Below are 19,543 nucleotides of genomic sequence, written 5' to 3'. Positions count from 1 at the left end.
TGTTTTTGCTGATCCTTTGTTTGACAAAGTAATAAGTATCACAATAACTGTTATCTCTAAATCTTTCCTGAATGAACAAAAGTTTATACACCAAAGATCCCTAGGGATTATTGTGTCTTACACCTTACCAAGTCTATCAAAAACAGCTTTTCCTGCTAGGTGCCAGTGGTTCATAACTATAATGCTAGAGGAAATCTGAGGATCATGGTTCAAAGCCAGTCTGGGAAGGTAAGAATATGAGACTTATATCTCCAAGTAACCACCAAAAAGCAAGAAACACAGCTGTGGCTCAAGTGGCAAAGCACCAGCCTTGAGAGAAAACCTTAAGGGACAGGACCCAGGCCCTGACCCTGAGTTTAAGTCCAGTACCAGCACAAAAACAAAACAAAACAACAACCCCTCCCACCCCCACTCACATAGCCTGTCCCTAGAGCAGCAGCTGGGGAAGAAGCATTGATAGCGTGCTGCATTAGATTAAGATTTTAAGCCTCTTTGGGAAGAGGAAGAAGAGGGATTTTCAAAGTATTTCATTCAGTGAAAAAACATCAGAAGCAATAGCCAAATACCAATACAGTAATTACAAAGAGGCAATAATGCTCATTACTCTGATGAATTCCAGAACCAGGAGCAAGGAAATATGCCGAGCCTGAGGATTTTCTAAACACAGTTCACCAAGAATAGACAGGGTCATAAAAAAGGAATGGAGAAAACTTTTTCCTACCTATGTTAACATAAAACCAACTCAAATAAGGCACTGTACCTTGTCTGATACCAAAACAATACACAGACTGAATTCTCATTAGTCCTTGGAGCTTTGCCCAAACACCAGAGAACAGCCATGACCTCTTAGGATTGCAGAGCTCTCTCCTTGGAGTCTATAATGCAAGTTATTCCAATATTCTGGAATCTCACAAGTATTTCTATTGTCAGTCCTTTCAAGAGCAAGCATCCCAAAAGGTGGCATACAGCACAGTAGTGAGTAACAGGGTTAAGTGGAAAGAAGAGCAGGATAAGTTAGGCACAGTGGCTCATGCTTGTAATCACAGCTACTCAGGAGGCTGAGATCTGAGGATTATGGTTCAAAACCAGCCTGGGCAGGAAAGTCGGTGATACTCTTCTCTCTAATCAACCACCAGAAAACCGGAAGTGGCACTGTGGCTCAAAGTGGTAGAGCACTAGCCTTTCACAAAAGGACTCAGGGACAGAGCCCAGACCAAAAGTTCAAGCCCCATGATTGACACCCTCCCTACCCCTCCCATCCAAAAAAGGAGCAGAAGTGAAGCCTAAGGTACAAGCATGTATAGAACACAGGGCTATCCAGTTACCTACTGGTGCTTTCCAACTAGATAGCCAAGGGTTCACATCCCTTCCCAACCAACACTGATTGCAGCATCCGGGGAACTGAAGGACCTGAAGGCCAATGAGAAAGAAGAAGCCCTTGGGTGTGCCACCCACTGCAAACAGGGAAGATACATACCACTACCAACAATCAACCAGCAGACACATGGGAAGCAGGGGACATGGAAAACTGAACTCAGACTGCCAGAAGGGAAGCAAAGCCTCACTCTAGAAAGCACAAAGATGAGGGGAAAACGACTGACAGCAAACACCTGAGCCAGCAGAAACATGACACAGATGCGGTCACAAGGACAGCTGGGAAAGACAGAACGCTGGACAGGACAGCGCTGCTTCGAGGGGCCAGCACAAGGCGGGACTTACTCATCGCTTTACACACAGCCATACAATAATCCTCAGACTCAAAATTGTTCCTGTTGCCGCCGCAGCCGCCATATATAAAGCGCACGCACTTTCCCTTGGAGAGGTCGAAGTACCAACGAGGCATCACAGCCCGGCAGGGCCCCGTCATCGCCTCCTGGGAGCAGACAGCTGTGTGAAAATGGTCAGAGTGTCAGCAGGGCAGAGGCAGAGCTTCAAATGCTTCTTCACAGTGCTACAACAGGCCAGCTGGGGTGGGGCAGGGACCATGACTGGACCCAAAGGCTTCACTAATCTAACTCACTAACACAGGTCAGGTGTGTGGTATGAACAGTCACATTCTACATGATGAAGGTATTTAGGGAATTTTTTTCTTTTTTTTTTTGTGTGTGCCAGTCCTGGAGCTTGAACCAAGGGTCTGGGTACTATCCTTAACCTTTTATACTCAATGTTAGTGTTCTACCACTTGACCCACATCTCTATTTCTAGCTTTTTGGTACTTAACTGGAGATAAGAGTGTCATGGACTTTTCTGGCTTTGAACTGTGACCCTCAAATCTCAGACTCCCAAGTAGCTAGGATTACAGGCAGTGAGCTACCAATACACAGCAAATGGAATTCTTAATTTTTTTTTCAAGTCTAAATTGATTGTAGGGTGACAGGAATTTCTTGTGTTATAGCTCCCCACATTTCTGATCTGTATAGTGAAGATAGTGGCCTCATTTGCCTATTTTCATGGTTTCAAGGACCAAAGGCATCAATGTTGGTAGGAAGGACATTTAAAATGGTGATAACTGGGGGCTGGGAAGGTGGCTCAGCGGTAGAGCGCTTGCCTTGCATGCATGAGGCCCTGGGTTCGATTCCCTAGCACCACATAAGCAAAAAGAAAAAAAGCCAGAAGTGGCGCTGTGGCTCAAGTGGTAGAGCGCTAGCCTTGAGCTGAAGGGCTGAGGGACAACGCCCAGGCCCAGGCCCAGAGTTCAGGCCCCACGACTGGACCTAAAAAAAAAAAAAAAAAAAAAAAGGTGATAACTGTAGCAAAGACTTTGTACCTGGAAAGGAGAAGTGTTCTTATTTTCATGTTCCCCACAGCAAATAATTTCACCCCAGTTGGGTGCTAAGTAATTCTTCAGATTTTTTGTTTTGTTTTTTGGGTCCGGTCGTGGGGCCTGAACTCTGGGCCTAGACGCTATCCCTCAGCTCTTCAGCTCAAGGCTAGTGCTCTACCACTTGAGCCACAACGCCACTTCTGGCTTTTTTCTTTTTGCTTATGTGGAGCTGAGGAATCGAACCCAGAGCCTCATGTATGCAAGGCAAGCGCTCTACCACTGAGCCACCTTCCCAGCCCCAATTCTTCAGATTTTTTTAATCTTTGTTGGTTTCAGCAGATGCTATGTGTAATGGCTATGCAACCATCACAATTTAATGATCTTAAACGGGCAAGATTATCCAACTTCACCTTGCCAGCTACAAACACCAGGAAAGATAAGGTAGCCTATAAACTGGAACATACTCAGGGAAAGAAAAACTTACTCCATTCTAAAAAAAACCAGCACCTAAAGATATGGAAGAATCCTGTTTTAAGAGCAGACTATTTATTCTCTAATGCAAATTATTTCTCTGGCTTAGCTATGCATGTCTCCTGGTGCCTGCCTGCTCACTGCTAATATGGCTCCACCACCACCCAGGAGAGTTGGATTCTCTCTTTCAGTGCAGACACCACCTTTCTTTCTAACACTTACCTGTGATGAATGATGAAAGCAGTACAAATTCTAAGTAAATAATTAACATGTGGAGTTTTAAAGCCATGTTTTATCACTGGTTACCTTTAACATCGTGAACAATTTCCTTGTCTGAAATAGAGCCCTCGCTGCTAGGTTCAGTTGGGTTCTCCTCATCATAGTCATCTCCTTTAAAGGTGTCATAGTAGTAATCTCGGTCTTCTACCACTTCCTCTCCTTCTTCCTCCTCCTCATCGTCGTCATCGTCATCATCATCATCATCTTCATCCACAGCTGCTTCTGTGAAGTCTTCCAAATCTGTTTCAGTAGGAAATTCACTAAAGATCATACAAAAAAAAAAAAAAAATAAGAAAGGTTAATACTAATTCCTTTGCACAAAGCCCAACAATTGCTCCCTTCATTACTTTGAAACACAAAGACAGGAAATAGTTACACTAAATAGTGCCACTAAAGCCCTTAGTCCAGCTGTATCAGCAAAAGGGAAGTTATTGAGCATAGACTGTGTTAACCTACAGAAAACAATGTAGCTGGGACTGGGAATGTGGCTTAGTGGTAGTGCTTGCCTAGCATGCACAAAGCCCTGGGTTCAATTCCTCTGAACCACACAAACAGAAAAGGCTGGAAGTAGTGCTGTGGCTCAAGTGGTAAGAGTGCTAGCCTTTAGCAAAAGGAAGCTCAGGAACGGTGTTCGGGCCCTGAGTTCAGTCCCTAGGACTGGCAAAAACAAACAAACAAAAACAATGTAGCCAAGAACAATGGAAAGCCCAAAGTCCCACGTTCTCATATGATCAGGTATGGCCAGAATGAAATGAAGGCTACAGAGCAGCATAATCAGGGGAAGCCTATCTTACCCAGCAGTGAGGGGCCAATTACCAACAGCCACTTTCCAGAAGGGCTAACAAAATAGGTTCAGTGGTTTCAGAGTTCTGCAAAGAGTTTACCTTTTATAAACATCATAGTCTTCCTCCTCATCTTCCTCCTCATCCTCCTCTGCCTCTTCCTCTTCTTTGGACACAGTAGAATCAACAGAGTCACTTATCTTTGTCTGAGGGCAGCATACATATTCTGTGCCATGAAACTGGTCTACACCACAGGGCAGCAGCATGCCGTAGCTATATAAGGTCATCCCCTGAGTTAGACATGCCTGTAAGAGATCCACAGCTCACATCACAACACAATCCATTAACACCCTCCGAGTCATGGCTTTATTTTAAAAAACAAACAAAAAACCAAAAACAACAAAAAAATCAAACTATGAAATTACTACATAACGCCCTTTTCTTACGGACATAACCATTTTTCTGTTTAAAAAGTTAGGATACTATTAAGATTTGTACATTTTATTTAACTTACAACACTGTATGAGGTCAAAAACATTACCAGCCCAACGTGGAAAAAGAGACAAGAGGGAGTTTCTTCCAAGAAGTATCAACATCAGTTAAAGATGGTTAATGCTAATTTCTGTTATCACGCATACAGTCATTACTTCAAAATTTGGCCAAAAAAAATACTGACCAGAAAACCAATCTAATCATGGACAACAAGTGTAAGAAAAGGTGTTCTTCTCCACCAAGCCTGCCTGCGTACAAGTCCAGGCCCAAGTTTTCTCAAGTTGGCTATTCCCACTTGAGTTTGTTCTAGAGAGTCTAGAGAGTCCTATTGACAGTATACAGATGTTTCACTTTCCTTTGTTTTAGTTTCTCCTTTATTTGGGGTACAGGGGGGCTGCAGTATTGGTATAATATCTTTTTTTAAAAATTCTGATCAAACTCATATACACTAGGCAAACAACCCAACTCAAATAAGAAGGAAATGCCACTGAAGTTTTCTTTCTTCTTGGTGGGGAGGATGTTGTTTGAGTGAGAGTCAAGAGATGAGGATGTTACTCAAGACCACTTCCACTGAGCAAGATCCCTGGCTACCTCTAACAGCTTTAACTTGAGGGGGCGGGTTGCCTATGCTGTACTTTCCCTACAAAAACATCTATTCCAAAGATATAAGTAAGTGAAGCTAATGGAAAGTGTGGTAAGACTGGAGACCAGTGCTATTTTCTCTTCTTAAAGATGCAACATTGTTCAGCTTTTCCTGGTCCATATTCTTACCTCTTTGACTACAGTATGCCAGTGCTGGTGATTCTCACACACATCCATCCGTTCTTTGTGGAAAAACTGGCATTTTTCTGGAACTAGCAGAACATCACTTACAAATTCACCCACTGGGGGAAAATAAAAAGAATCTTTGTCAAAAGCAAATCTGATTAGGATTAAAGGTGAAAACAACTTTTTAAACTGCAGAATAGGGCTGGGAAGGTGGCTCAGTGGTAGAGTGCTTGCCTCACATGCATGAGGCCCTGGTTTTGATTCCTCAGCACCACATAAACAGAAAAAGCCAGAAGTGGAGCTGTGGCTCAAGTGGTAGAGTACTAGCCTTGAGCTGAAGAGCTCAGGGACAGCGCCCAGGCCCAGAGTTTAAGCCCCACGACCCAACAACAACAAAAACTTGTAGAATAATGGCAGTTATATATCCAAGTGTATAAAACAGTCTCTAATGCCAATAGGTAAAATGATTGTCACATAAACTCATTCTGTCAAGGACGTAAGTCAGAAACTAACTTTCTTACTTTCTTGGGTATCATGAATAGGATACCCCTCTTCATGACCACCTCAAACAGCCACTGAACTCACATGAGTAAGAGTCCTAGCCTCTTCCCTATTTGCCCACACATGTTCCAATAACAAAATGCCCAGGAAACTAATATTATTGCAATGGATTCCAGTAAGAATCATCAATCAGTGATTAATTGCAAAGGGGGCAAAGGTGTGTTTTCAATGGGAAACTCTAGAAAAACTATCCTATTAGGTAACCAAATTAATATCATGATAATGGGAAAGCTGACACATGCAATGTGCTAAAAAGCTCATGTCAATATCATTTTACAGTGTTTGCCAAATGAATCATTTGAGTCTAATCATGATAAAGTAGTAAGAAAAATCCAAAGTAAGGAATAATCTGTTAAACAAATGGCCTGAACCCTTAAAACCCATCATTAAAAAACTTGGGAACAGTTTAACAAAATGAATACCAGGATGCTGAAGCATGTTTTTGGAGAGGGATTAAGGCAAATGGAGAGAGGATGGGTGGGTAAATAGTCATTATATTCAATGTACACATGTGAAAATGGAACCCCTAAACTTGAGGGTATAGGTGGGATTGGGAAAGATAGGGGTGAACAATGGAAAGGTTAACAAGGATCGAGAAGCACTGTACTAATAAAAACTCATGTGTTGAACTGAAACCCCTTCATACAACTACTTAGAGATTAAAAAAAAAAAAATGGAGCTATTCTAGACCAAATGTAATACATAATCCATTTTAGAAGGGAGCTATAAACATCATTATTTGAACATTTAGGGATACATACATACACACATACATATTGGTTGTGGGGCTTGAACTCTGGGCATGGGCACTGTCCCTCAACTCTTCAGCTCAAGGCTGGTGCTCTACCACTTAAGCCACAGTATTACTTCCAGTTTTCTGGGTGATTAATTGGAGATAAGAGTCTCACAGGCTTCCTTCCCAGGCTGGCTTTAAACCGTGATCATCAGATCTCAGCCGCCTGAGTAGCTAGGATTACAGGCATAAGCCACCAGCGTCTGGCTCTAGGGATATTTAAGTGTCATAATTATTATATAGGAGATTGTTACTACTCCTAGATGGATGGTTTAACAAGTTCCTCCTTACCCCCATATAAGGGGTGGAGTTAAGGGGCAGGGAGAGAGAAGAATATAGATGTACTACTTTATTTTTTTCTTTTCTTTCAAAAAAAATTTTTTTTTTTGGGGGGGGGGGGTCAGTTGTGATGCTTAAACTCAGGGCCTGGGTACTGTCCTTGAGATTTTGTGCTCAAAGCTAGCACTCTACCACTTTGAGCCACTTGTGGTTTTCTGGTGGTTAACTGAAGGTACTAATTTCACAGATTTTCCTACCTAGCCTGGCTTTGAATTGTGGTTCTCAGATCTCAAGGCTCCTAAGTAGCTAGGTGTGAGCCACCAGCATCCAGTTCTCTCTATATATGTCTTTTTCTTTTCTTTTCTTTTCTTTTTTTGCCTGTCCTGGGGCTTGAACTCTGGACCTGGGTGCTGTTCCTGAGACACTGTGTTCAAGGCCAGTGCTCTACCACTTGGGCCACAGCATCACTTGCAGCTTTTTCTGAGTAGTTTTTTAGGGTTAACAGTCTTCATTAGAAATCTAGATACCACTTACTGTAGTTTCTTACACTTGGAAAAAGTTGAAGCATGTTTCAGTGTGGGCATTCTGAGTATCTCCTACCTAAAAAAACAACACAACTTCATAGCCATCTTACAGTTATTTCCCTCATCCTTGCTATCTCTGGCACCTGTTTTTTAATGACTATTTATGACCCATAAGTATCTTGGACTGGTTTTAAACAGAGCTTTGTACCAGATTTGCTGGAGCATCTGTCCAGCTCTTGGTATCCTGTAGAAGTTTATTTTCTGGGTAGACATTCTTATATTGTCTTTAAAATCAGATCATCTCTTCTATATTGAAAGCATTTTTTTGGAGGGGAGAAGGGTCAGCCATAGGGCTGTGCCTGGGCACTGTCTCTCAGCTCTTCAGCTCAAGGTGAGTGCTCTACCACTTAAGCAACAGCACCACTTGCAGTTTTATCATGGTTAATTGGAGATAGGAGTCTCACGGACTTTTCTGTCTGGGCTGGCTTTGAACCATGATCCTCAGATCTCAGCCTCCTGAGTAGCAAGAATTACAGGCATGAGCGACTTGTACCCGGCTTCATTGAAATCATGTTTTCTAATTTAAAATTTAATATTTTTATAGATATTGTGCAATAAAGCTGAAGTAGAATATGTTGTTGTACAAATGCTTTTAACAGCTTATAAAATTTTACATTTGTAAAATTAATATATTATACTGGTACACAATAGTTTTAAATTATATTTTGAGAAGCTCTTCCTCAACCACCTAAAAAAAGTTTCATGGACCTTTCTGCCCAGGCTCGCTTCAAACCACAGTCCTTACATTTCAGCCTCCTGAGCAGTTAGAATTACAGGTGTGAACTATCAGCGCCTGGCAATATAGTTTTTCTTTAAGCCTAAAATTTTCCAAGAAAGAAGAGGTATCCGGGCCATCAGGGATGCATGAGGATGGGGATGGGGTGCAGGTGCCGTGGTAAAGTGACTCCTGAATTGATGAGTGTTAAACAGTTGGGCAACAAGGACATCGGGTTTAATTGTTAAATTATCTATCACGTTTAATTTTCTACAACATGAATTTTCAATGAAACGAAAGTAATAGACATACTCTTTATATTCCTAAGTCCTTCTCTTTTGGGCTGTTTCTTGTTGTGTTGTCTTTTGTACCTGTACTGGGCTTGACCTCAGGGCCTAGGCACTGTTCTTCACCTTTTTCACTCAAGACTGGTGTTCTACCACTTGAGTCACACCTCTACTTCCTTTTGGTGGCTAAATGGATAAGAGTCTAATGGACTTTCCTGCCCAGGGTAGCTCCAAAGATACTCAGATCTCAGAATCCTGAGTAGCTAGGACTACTACACTAGCCCTCAGCACAGCTAAAAAGTTCAGTTTGTCTCTCAGGCCTGGACGGTCTGAGCACTGTCCCTAAGGTATTCCCCCCCCCCCCCCCCCCCCAAGGCTAGCACTTTACCACTTGAGTCACAGCTCCACCTCCAGGTTTTTTTGGAGGTCAACTGGAGACAAAAGTCTCAGTTTTTTCCTGCTTGGGCTAACTTCTAACACAACCCTCAGTTTCTTGAGTAGCTAGGATTGGATTATAGGTATGAGCCAATGACACTTAGCTCAACCTTTTATCTTGTTTGTTTTTTTTTTTGGGGTCCAGTCGTGGGGTCTGAACTCTGGGCCTGGGCACTGTCCCTCAGCTCTTTAGCTCAAGGCTAAAAGCCACACAGCGCCACTTCCGGCTTTTTTCTTATGTGGTGCTGAGGAATTGAACCCAGGGCCTCGAGCATGCAAGGCAAGTGCTCTACCACTGAGCCACCTTCCCAGCCCCTTTTATCTTGTTTTTAATAAAAAAGTATCAGCCAGGCGCTGGTGGCTCATGCCTGTAATTCTAGCTACTCAGGAGGTTGAGATCTGAGGATCACGGTTTAAAGCCAGCCTGGGCAGGAAAGCCTGTGAGACTCTTATCTCCAATTAAAATCACCCAGAAAACTGGAAGTGGGGCTGTGGCTCAAGTGTTAGAGCACCAGCCTTGTGCTGAAGAGCTGAGGGACAGTGCCCAGGCCTGTAGTCCAAGCCCCATGACAGACAGACAGGTGCACACGCGCACACACACACACACACACACACACTATCAGAATGATCCCATTTAGAAAAGAAAAAAAGTATACACATTTCCACATGTTATCAAAGAAAAATATTCTCATATATACAAAATGTTACCTAACCAGAGTTAACTAAATGTAGAAACTAGAAATGGACTCATTTTACTACCTGGCTCCACTGCAAAGTTCTTTCACAGAAAAATAAACCTTTTCCCAAAAAGTAAACTAAAGAGGAAGCACATTGGAATCAGCATCTGCTGGGTCAGTCATCTAATTGCTCTTTTGGTCATTCCATTGCTCTGTTTTGCCTTTATTTATCGGAGAGTTTATGGAAAACATGTATAAAAGGCCAAATCCATATTTTTCAGCTTTACAGAACACTGAAAATGGTTTGACCTCCCTTTTAAAGTTTATATCCAAGTTTGTAATGACAATCCTCAATTTTTAACCAAACTACAGTATGACTGCCATAATTTCCTACATTATTGAACAAACATCAAGCTGCATTGTTTTGCTACGGAATACAGCAAACCTAACCTACAGGATTCCAGATCAGCTTCAGTTTATCACCCACCTGTATAAATTCCCTGAGATTCCATACCTTTCATATCGCCAGCCTTATAGGTTTTAAAGTCTTTTTAGAGTTGTTTAAATTCCTTTCAGAGTTAACAAAAGCCACTTATCAATTTGGGAAGGCCCCAATGTCATATACCCATACATATAAATAAAACTACTGACAAAAGTGCTGCCACAGCTGCAAACAAGAACACCAAGTCATTTATGGGGCTTTTGAGGGTATAAAACAGCCTACAGATCACAAACATGGTATATAACATGTGAACACTGTTATATATTACAGACTGTGGTAGACAATTTGCTCCAGGGAAGTTAGAATGAACTTGTGACTTTGAAATTATGTAATCATTTAATCACAATCAAAAAAAAAAAGAACCTCGGGGAAGGGAGGGAGGGAGGGGATGGTAGGGGGAAAACAATGGAGGGGGTAACAATGTTCAAGAGGAAGTGTACTCATTACCTCACTCATGTAACTGTAACCCTCTGTATAGTAGCTTTACAATAAAATAAAATTTAAAAAAAAAAAAAAAAAACAGCCTACAGCAGTGCAATCTAGTAGCCATCCCTAACTGAGGTAAACAAGGTCCTGAGAAGTCAACGATTTAGCAAAACGAGTGAGCAGAACATTCACGCTGAATGAGTCTATACTGTCAGAAGAGTGACTATGAATTCCGAGGCTAGAATGCCTGTAATGTAAGCAAGCTGTTTCAATAATATACCAATCCACAACTGCTGATGACTGTATCTTAAAGCCTGAGACTAGATGTGACTTAGACTTGTTTTTTTTTGGTACGGTCGTGGGGCCTGAACTCTGGGCCTGGGCGCTATCCCTCAGCTCTTCAGCTCAAGGCTAGCACTCTACCACTTGAGCCACAGCGCCACTTCCGGCTTTTTTTCTTTTTGCGTATGTGGTGCTGAGGAATTGAACCCAGGGCCTCAGGCATGCAAGGCAAGTGCTCTACCACTGAGCCACCTTTTGGTAGTTTTCTCATTACAATAATACTTCCTGTCCAAAACAGAATCTCCATCTCAAGATGACTAAAAACAAAAATCAGTCAAAGACCCATAATGCTTCTTCTTTAGTATGAAGGCAGTCTACATTATAAATGTCAGAGATTACTAAATGCTTGTCCTTAAATACCTGTTTTGTGTTGTCTTCACATTATCACCATTTCTGCCCTACTTGGTCACCATTTACTATGTGTGTATACACACACACACACACACACACACATTTTACAGGAAGCAATGGTAATCTAAGATACAAGGGTTCATTTAGAAGAAGGAGTAGACTGGACTACATCTTTTCAACAAATATACAAATGCCATTTAAAAGAGACACATAGATGGGCAGGATGAACACAGACATCTATGGACAATGCAATACTAGACTTGATGAACTACCACTAACAACTAACACTCGATTTGTGATCAAGATATTACCCTTGTCCTCAACCTAGCAGCACCAGTAACAAAAAACATAGTTACATCAGGAGCATGCAGCCAGTGACATCTCCTTATTCAGCTGGATGATGACCCAGGAGCCCATGTGTCCCACCTCTGGCCTCTTGAATGATGTGAATTCCAAGGCACATTAAACTCTTACCCTCCCCCCACACACACACACAGTCCCCTGGGGAAAAAAAAAAAAAGAACAACAATAATGCCCAAGGACAAAGGTAAAAACTCTGGGACATCCAAACCAAATTATAAGGCACCTATCAACATATACATAACCTATTTTTCATCTCTTTTCCCTTCCTCTGGCTGGCCTATAATTTGGGTTCAGTATGCAGTATTCTTTTTTCTTTTTTTTGGATGGTAGTGTGGCTTGAACTTTGGGCCTGGGCACTGTCCCTTAGCTCTTCAGCTCAAGGTGAGCGCTCTACTAGCACTTGAGCCACAGAGCCATTTCCCTTTTTTTTTTTTTTGCTAGTCCTGGGGCTTGAACTCAGTGGTGGGAACTGTCCCTGAGCTTCATTTGCTCAAGGCTAGCACTCTACCACTTGAGCTACAGTGCTGCTTCTAGTTTTTTATGTTTATCTGGTACTGAGGAATTGAAGCAGGGCTTCATGCATTCTAGGCAAGCACTCTACCACTAGGCCACATTCCCAGCCCCTGCAGTAATATCTTGAAGGAGGTTTCAGAGCTACAGACACACTAGTACTATCTCTTTGCCCTAATAATGTAATTATTCATCTTAATATAGATAAAAGGTTTTTGTGGTTACTTTTTAGTGCAGTATATATGTTAAAAAGAATTACCTGTGGGGTCCATTAACAAAGTGAATTATTATAAATTTTTAATTACACATTTTAAAATGGGCAAATTGGACCTGGGAAGGTGGCTCAGTGGTAGAGTGCTTGCCTTGCATGCATGAGGCCCTGGGTTCAATTCCTCAGCACCACATAAGCAAAATAAGCTGGAGGTGGTGCTGTGGCTCAAATGGTAGAGCGAGTGCTAGCCTTGAGCTGAAGAGCTGAGGGACAGCGCCCAGGCCCAGAGCTCAGGTGCCACGACTGACAGTCTTGTTAGTGATTTTACCTAGGTATGGAAAAGTGAATTATTAACAGTAAAGCAAATTAGCTTTATTTTTCTTTCTGAATCAGGCAGGTTTTTGAAGAGCCTGGGTTTTTTGATAGTATCTAGAGTATGTATCTGTCTATTCTAGTGCTTTGTCTCCACGGAGATTAGTGCAGTGGGGTTATGGTTTTAGGAGTCACAACCACATTGCAAGTATTCTGAAAGAAAACAAAATGTTTCATGGCTTTTTCAAATCATGTAATAACTTTGCTACTACTCTAGATTTTTAGCATTTGTTTGCTAACGTTTGTCAAATGTTACATAAAGAAGACTCAAGGGGCAAAAAAAAAGTGGGGGGGCAAATTGTATAGTAAGCCAATTATATCTCTTCAAATTTTTTATGCAGAGACTGATTATTTATAATCAGTATCAAGTAAATATATTGGAAATACTAGAACTGGAGATAGCACTTCTTAATTTACACACAGATAAATAATGAAATGAAGATTTATGTATACCTATAATACAGATTTCTTAGCTCTGATTACTGAGTACATCTACAAGCAATAATGCCCTCATTAGGAATAAGCACATATAACATCCAGATCTTGGTTTCTCAAAGAAAATAAAGCCTCTTGGAGAAATGACTGATTTCAGGGCTGGTATAGGAAAAATATAGGGTGGATCTGGAGTACCTATTCTTCTAAAAAGCAAATCCTTAGAAGAATGAAAGGGACATGTTGAAAGGACACCAGAGTCAACACTAAAAAGTTCCCAGTGGTGAACTCTAGACAATAAATACATAATGAAATGAATGTAGATAACATCTTAGCCAGTTGGTGAAGTTAACAGAAGCTGACTTGACACAACTCCTAATGCAATGTAAATTTCTGAGGTAACACTCCCCAAATTGCATGAACAAAAAAAGAAGAAATAAATTCAAGGTGTTTAACACTGGTAAGTCTGAAGCATGGAGCCAAGGATGACAGCAGGTTACAGGGCAGGGTGAACTAAGGGTCTGATTATGGAATTTTTAAGCCAGGCTAAGGATTTTACTTTATAAGCCAGACACAATGGCTCTTATCTGTAATCAGGAGGCTGAGATCTGAGGATCACGGTTAAAGCCAGACTGGGGAGAAAAATCTATGAGACTCTTTATCTCCAATTATTCAGCAGAACACTGGAAAGTAGAACTATGGCTCAAGTGGTAAAGTGCTAGCCTTGAGCAAAAAAAGCTAAGGGAATGCACCATGCCCTAACTTAAAGCCCCAGTTCTGACACATATTCAACATGCACTAAATACATCCACATATATTCCTTTATTTTAGGTGAATTAAGAGATACTAAAGAATTTTATGCATAAGATATATAATTTTATTTTTACTTTAGATTACCAAAGGGCTACAGATTAGACAACAGACTTGAAAAATATGCATGGATACTGCTGTACAGTCGAGATAATAAGGGGCTGACTGATAGTGGTGGGAATCTAATAGAGAAGGATATATGCAATTTTTCACAACACTTGGAGTGACTCAATTTTTTTAGCACCCTCTAGGGGGTGAACATAACCTAAGAAGCTGAGTGCAACAACTTCATATATGTGCCCTATCACCTTTGTGCACACACAAGTATCTCCACACCACAATCAGACTGAACATCACCTTCATTATTTCATTATTTCTTCTACAGGATATTTGCTTTTAATCATAGAATCACTGAAAAGAGCTTCACAGGAGGACACTGAAAGGTACAGAATGCTAACACTACAAACCACCTCCAGATACAAGTTAGTAGAACATTTGACAGATTGTTACTATGTTCCTTTTGCAAATAATATATATCCCATGATGCCTGTCAAGTTTCCAACACCCTGGGTTGCTTAAGTGCACAATGTGTGAATCATAGATACAAACCTTGTCTAAAAAGTAAAAATTAGGCTGACATGAAAGTAAATGTGGAGAGATACAAAATAATAGAAGAACCACAGGGACTTCCCACATACCACTGAAATGTGTACATGCGTAGATGAGCTTGAAAGTGACCAGAATAAACAGAAGGAGAAAGATCAGACTGTGAAGCATTTAGGTGGATGGATGAAAAGGGAACAACTTTAAGTACTTCTGATTTATTGTCAAAAAAAGTTCAAAAACAATCTTTTGGGCTGAGAATGTAGCTCAGTGATAAAGAGCATGCTCAGTAGGCAGGTGGGAGGTCCTGGATTCAACACTTAGCAATGTCAAGGGGGCAGATCCCATTTCACTTACAGTTTAAGAATTTTATAGCGAATGTCACAGACAGAACTTTTAAAAGTGAACAGTGTTGAGTACATACAATGTCCCTCCTTTCCCCTGAAAAACGTTTATTATTATTAATATTATTATCTTTAAGTAGTTGTACAAAGAAGTTCCCATTCAACAAAACAGTATACGAATACAAGGTGTCTGATAACATTGTCACCCATCGCTCCTAACCCATCCCTTTTTTTTTTTTTTAATTGAGATTAGGTGATTACATAAATTTCACCTATTTCACAGTATTGTGGAATACTGATACTTAAAGTCGTTAACACATTTTAACCTTCACAACTGCCAAATGTTTTTAAGGCAAAGTTAATTGATGCATGTTTTCCGTATTGTTCTTTAGCCATCTTTCCCTGCTCCAAGTAAGATTAAGAAAAGGTTTTAGTGAAGAGAGGGAGGGGAATAAGTTTAGATGACAACAAGTATCACACAGAGCTACAGAACTACTCAGGATGTTTATGTTAATTGTGCTTTAGGTTATCTAAAATTGATTGTTTTGTCCCTTTAAGCATCTGTGACCAAATCTGTTCCTGAATCATCCAGACTCCAGACATGTATTATTAAAATGCGTCAGCTAAAGAATAGTGGGGATGATTTTATTCACTAAGCAACAGGCCTATTTCTGAGTAATACATTGTCAGTTTTCTTCAAGTTGGCCTCTAAATGTTAACACCAACAATAGAGTCCTAACACCTGGGTAAGCTCCAAGACACTCATAATGGCAGGTCCCACAGCATCTGGTCCTGGCACCTGTCCACACACTTCTGTGAGTCACTTCTGAACACTTCGAGCAGCTTGACTAACAATGCAAATGTGTGTGGAATGAACGACAGGAACAGAAAACCCTTTCCTTTAGGCTGCTTTCTTTAGTGTTTCTTCTCTACGATTCCGGTCAACATTAACTTCAAACTGCTCATGTGAGGACAAAACTAGATGGCTCTGTGGGCAGAAAAAACTTGTCCTCAGGACACTCATCCTACAAGACATTCGTAACAGAATTAGTAATACTAAGTAAGTATTCACCATTGACGCAAGAAAGCATTAAATAGTCACAGAAGATATTCCCTTAATTAATTCAGCTTAACAGATGTACTTTAACAGGGAGGGGGAGAAGCACTTCCTGAAAAGCAACCCAGTCCACTCACCTAGACACTTGAAAGGTATAACGAAGTGACTCTTGCATTGTTTTTTATCCCTGCGACACCAACTATCAATATTGACTCGCTGGTTTGCTTCCATCACATTTGTGATCTGTAGGTCTGGATACATCTGTGAGAGAAAACAGCCATACACACTGAATCAACCCATGGACATGAACTTTCACGAAAGAATAATTATCTACATTTACTCAACCTCCCTTCTTATCCCATATAAATCTTAACTCCTACTCTGCTACCCCTGGTTCCAACTGTACTCATCAAGTAAGAAAGACATTAAACTATGGGTTTTCTTTTGACAGGTTAGACTTCTGACTGCTTCTGTGCATTCTTTTTTTAGGTGGGGGAGGGGTCAGTTGTGGGGCTTGAACGCTGGGCTTAGGCGCTGTCCCTGCGCTCTTCAGCTCAAGGCGAGTGCTCTACCGCTTGAGCCACAGCACCACTTCCGGTCCTTCTCCAGGGGGCTTTGAACTATGATCCTCAGATCTCAGCCTTCTGAGTAGCTAGGATTACAGGCGTGAGCCACTGACACCCGGCTTGCTTCTGTGCATTCTATTTTAAAAAGAAATCTGTACCTAACAGCAAACTAAAGTAGCAGGCTTTCAAACCCAAGCAAATCCGATTGGGTATCCAGTTTGCTTAAGGTTTTGTGTAAACTGCTAAATTCATAAAGTGAAATATCTAGGAGAAAAGCCTATGAGAGTTTCAGTTAGTGAAATAACAGAATAAAATACTTCAATGTTCGATATTGGCCCTATATCTTAATCCTGGTAAGAAGCTAAAACATCCTCTATTCCTTGGTTTCGAACTAGATAAGTTGAATCAGATAGGAGGTGATCACTTAAAATCCTGATGGCTTTTAGAAAACACAAGAATATATAAAGGCCAGCCAGGTGCTGGTGGCTCACATCTGTAATACTGATTACTCAGGAGGCTGAGATCTGAGGATCGCAGTTGCAGGCTAGGCAGCAAATCTGTGAGACTCTTTATCTCCAATAAACTATTTTTTTAAAAAGTTGGAAGTGGAGCTGTGACTCAAGTTGTATGTAGAGTGCCAGCCTTGAGCAAAAGCAGCTCAAGGACATCACACAGGCCCTGAACTCAAGGCCCAGGACTAGCAAAAAAATAAAAAAATAAAAATAAATAAATAAATATACAGGACAGATTTTGCTTTTCTCTTTTTCAAGTCAAGTGAGAAAACAAAAGAATCAAACTTGGAATCTATAGCCACTTTTTCCAAATTGCTGGAGTATTCCTTCTGGAACTGAATGAGGGATCTTAATCATCTGACATACTGAGAAACAAAAGGCCCAGGCACCATTATTAGCACCCTGGTCTTAGGGTCAAGGGAACAGAATGATAGAATATCTATTTCCAAAGTATGCAGATGCAACTCTGGTCCAGAAAAAAAAAAAAGGTTTTAGTTTCCTGGCAACAATCTTACCTCCTGACAGTACTGAAGAACTTCTTCTTTTGTTCCAAAGCAGCTCTTGGTGCCTGTTGGGTCTGGTTCCCATTTCCCAGTCTGAATGTTCACATGCATATTTAACTTCCCACAAAACATTGCAATCTGAGGCTCAGCTACAGCAAATCCTGTTCCAGCATTGGCGGCAAGAGCCTACCAAAGGAAAAACATTCTAGGTTTATTCCAACAAAGCTGGCAGGGTAATAGTCATTCAATAGTTTGTGACAGAACTTTTAACTTGACAATCTCCATTCTACTCTTTCTTTCAAATATCGATACTCATTCTTAATTCACTCACACACCACCAACAACAAAATTTTATCTAGTAGCTGTTTTGCCAAGCAATGAGCTAAGTGCCTAAAACACAAGGAAAATACCATGGCCCTATAATCCCAGGATTCCAGTCCAATGCCAAATCAAAATCCAAGTATCTGATCACATTCACAGTTCTAAGGATAAAAAGAATACAGTACTGAGAAAATACATAAAAAGGAATCTAACAGAGCTTGTGTAGAAAGATAAGGAAGTTTCTTGAAGAGAATGATCCTTGAGTTGAGCCTTGGGCTTACTGTGGATACAGAATGTAGAAAATGAGATAGAGAAAAGATGGAGAGACACCCAGATTGTAGACCAAAAGAAAGAATTTTAGTTTACCACTGGATGTTTTCAGAGATTTATGCACAATACCTTTTTGTTTTTGTTTTTCAGATCAGTCGTGGGGCTTGAAGTCTGGGCCTGGACTCTATCCCTGAGCTCTTCAGCTCATGGTAAGTGCTCTACCACTTGAGCCACAGTACCACTTCCTGTTTTCTGGTGGTTACTTTGGAGATATGAGTCTCACGGATTGGACTTTCCTGCCCGGGCTGGCTTTGAACCATGACCCTCTAATCTCAGCCTCTTCTGAGTAGCTAGGATTACAGGCATAAGCCACCAGCACCCGGCCACAATACCATTTTCAAGATGCAATTCTGATATTTTTTCTGGTCTCTAAGAATGTACTGAAAGGACACAAGGGTGTGCCCAGGAAAATAAAATGGCTCAGAAAGATGGAACCCCTAGCGCTGGAACAGAGAGGAAGGAAGGATGGTGGGGACACAATGTTTTAGCTTGTGCTGGATAAAAATAATCAACTATAGCCAGGCGCCAGTGGCTCACACTTGTAATCCTAGCTACTCAGGAGGCTGAGATCTGAGGATTGTGGTTTAAAGCCAACCCTGGCAGGAAAGCCTGTGAGACTCTTATCTCCAATTAACCACCAGATAACCAGAAGTGGTGCTGTGGCTCAAATGGTAAGAGTGTTGGCCTTGAGCTGAAGAGCTAAGGTGTAGCACCCAGGCCCAGAGTTCAATCCCAAGACCAACCAAAAAACAAAATTAAACAAAAATATTAACTATTCTATGAAGTCATTGTTTGGTCAGTATCCTATTGTTTTGAGAATTTTAGGTGAGAGCAAGGGAAGGAGTGACATCCAAAAAGAAATGTACTCATTATCTGACTCTATACATCACCTTTTTAATAAGAATTTTTAAAAAAGAAATTCAGGTGGTGATATAAAGCAGGCAAGAATTACAGTAGTAAGCTGGGCACCAGTGGTTCACGCCTGTAATCCTAGCTACTCAGGAGGCTGAGATCTGAGGATCATGGTTCAAAGCCAGCCTGGGCAGGAAAGACTGTGAGACTCCTATCTCCAATAAACCACTTGAAAACTGGAAGTGGCGC

General features: G+C 41.1%; 1 protein-coding gene across 7 annotated transcripts in view; it reads right to left on the bottom strand.

The window, feature by feature from the left end:
- Positions 1-19,543, bottom strand: part of Aplp2 (amyloid beta precursor like protein 2) — a 101,069-nt gene that overhangs the window by 22,538 nt on the left and 58,988 nt on the right. For 5 of the 7 annotated variants that reach the window (XM_042696183.1, XM_042696186.1, XM_042696185.1 and 2 more), the window contains 6 exons: positions 17,804-17,977; positions 16,348-16,471; positions 5,560-5,672; positions 4,399-4,601; positions 3,542-3,774; positions 1,720-1,887 (listed from right to left, as the gene is read on the bottom strand). In XM_042696183.1, the coding sequence (XP_042552117.1) occupies positions 1,720-1,887; positions 3,542-3,774; positions 4,399-4,601; positions 5,560-5,672; positions 16,348-16,471; positions 17,804-17,977 (1,015 nt within the window). The remainder of the gene's footprint in view (positions 1-1,719; positions 1,888-3,541; positions 3,775-4,398; positions 4,602-5,559; positions 5,673-16,347; positions 16,472-17,803; positions 17,978-19,543) is intronic. The other 2 variants (XM_042696188.1, XM_042696189.1) reach the window with 1 other exon arrangement.

The sequence above is a fragment of the Dipodomys spectabilis genome, unplaced genomic scaffold (assembly GCF_019054845.1).
Source record: "Dipodomys spectabilis isolate Male_0828 unplaced genomic scaffold, ASM1905484v1 ptg000201l, whole genome shotgun sequence".
Taxonomy (NCBI): domain Eukaryota; kingdom Metazoa; phylum Chordata; class Mammalia; order Rodentia; family Heteromyidae; genus Dipodomys; species Dipodomys spectabilis.
Note: the sequence above shows the minus strand (reverse complement) of the source record. Positions and strands in the feature narration are given on the sequence as shown.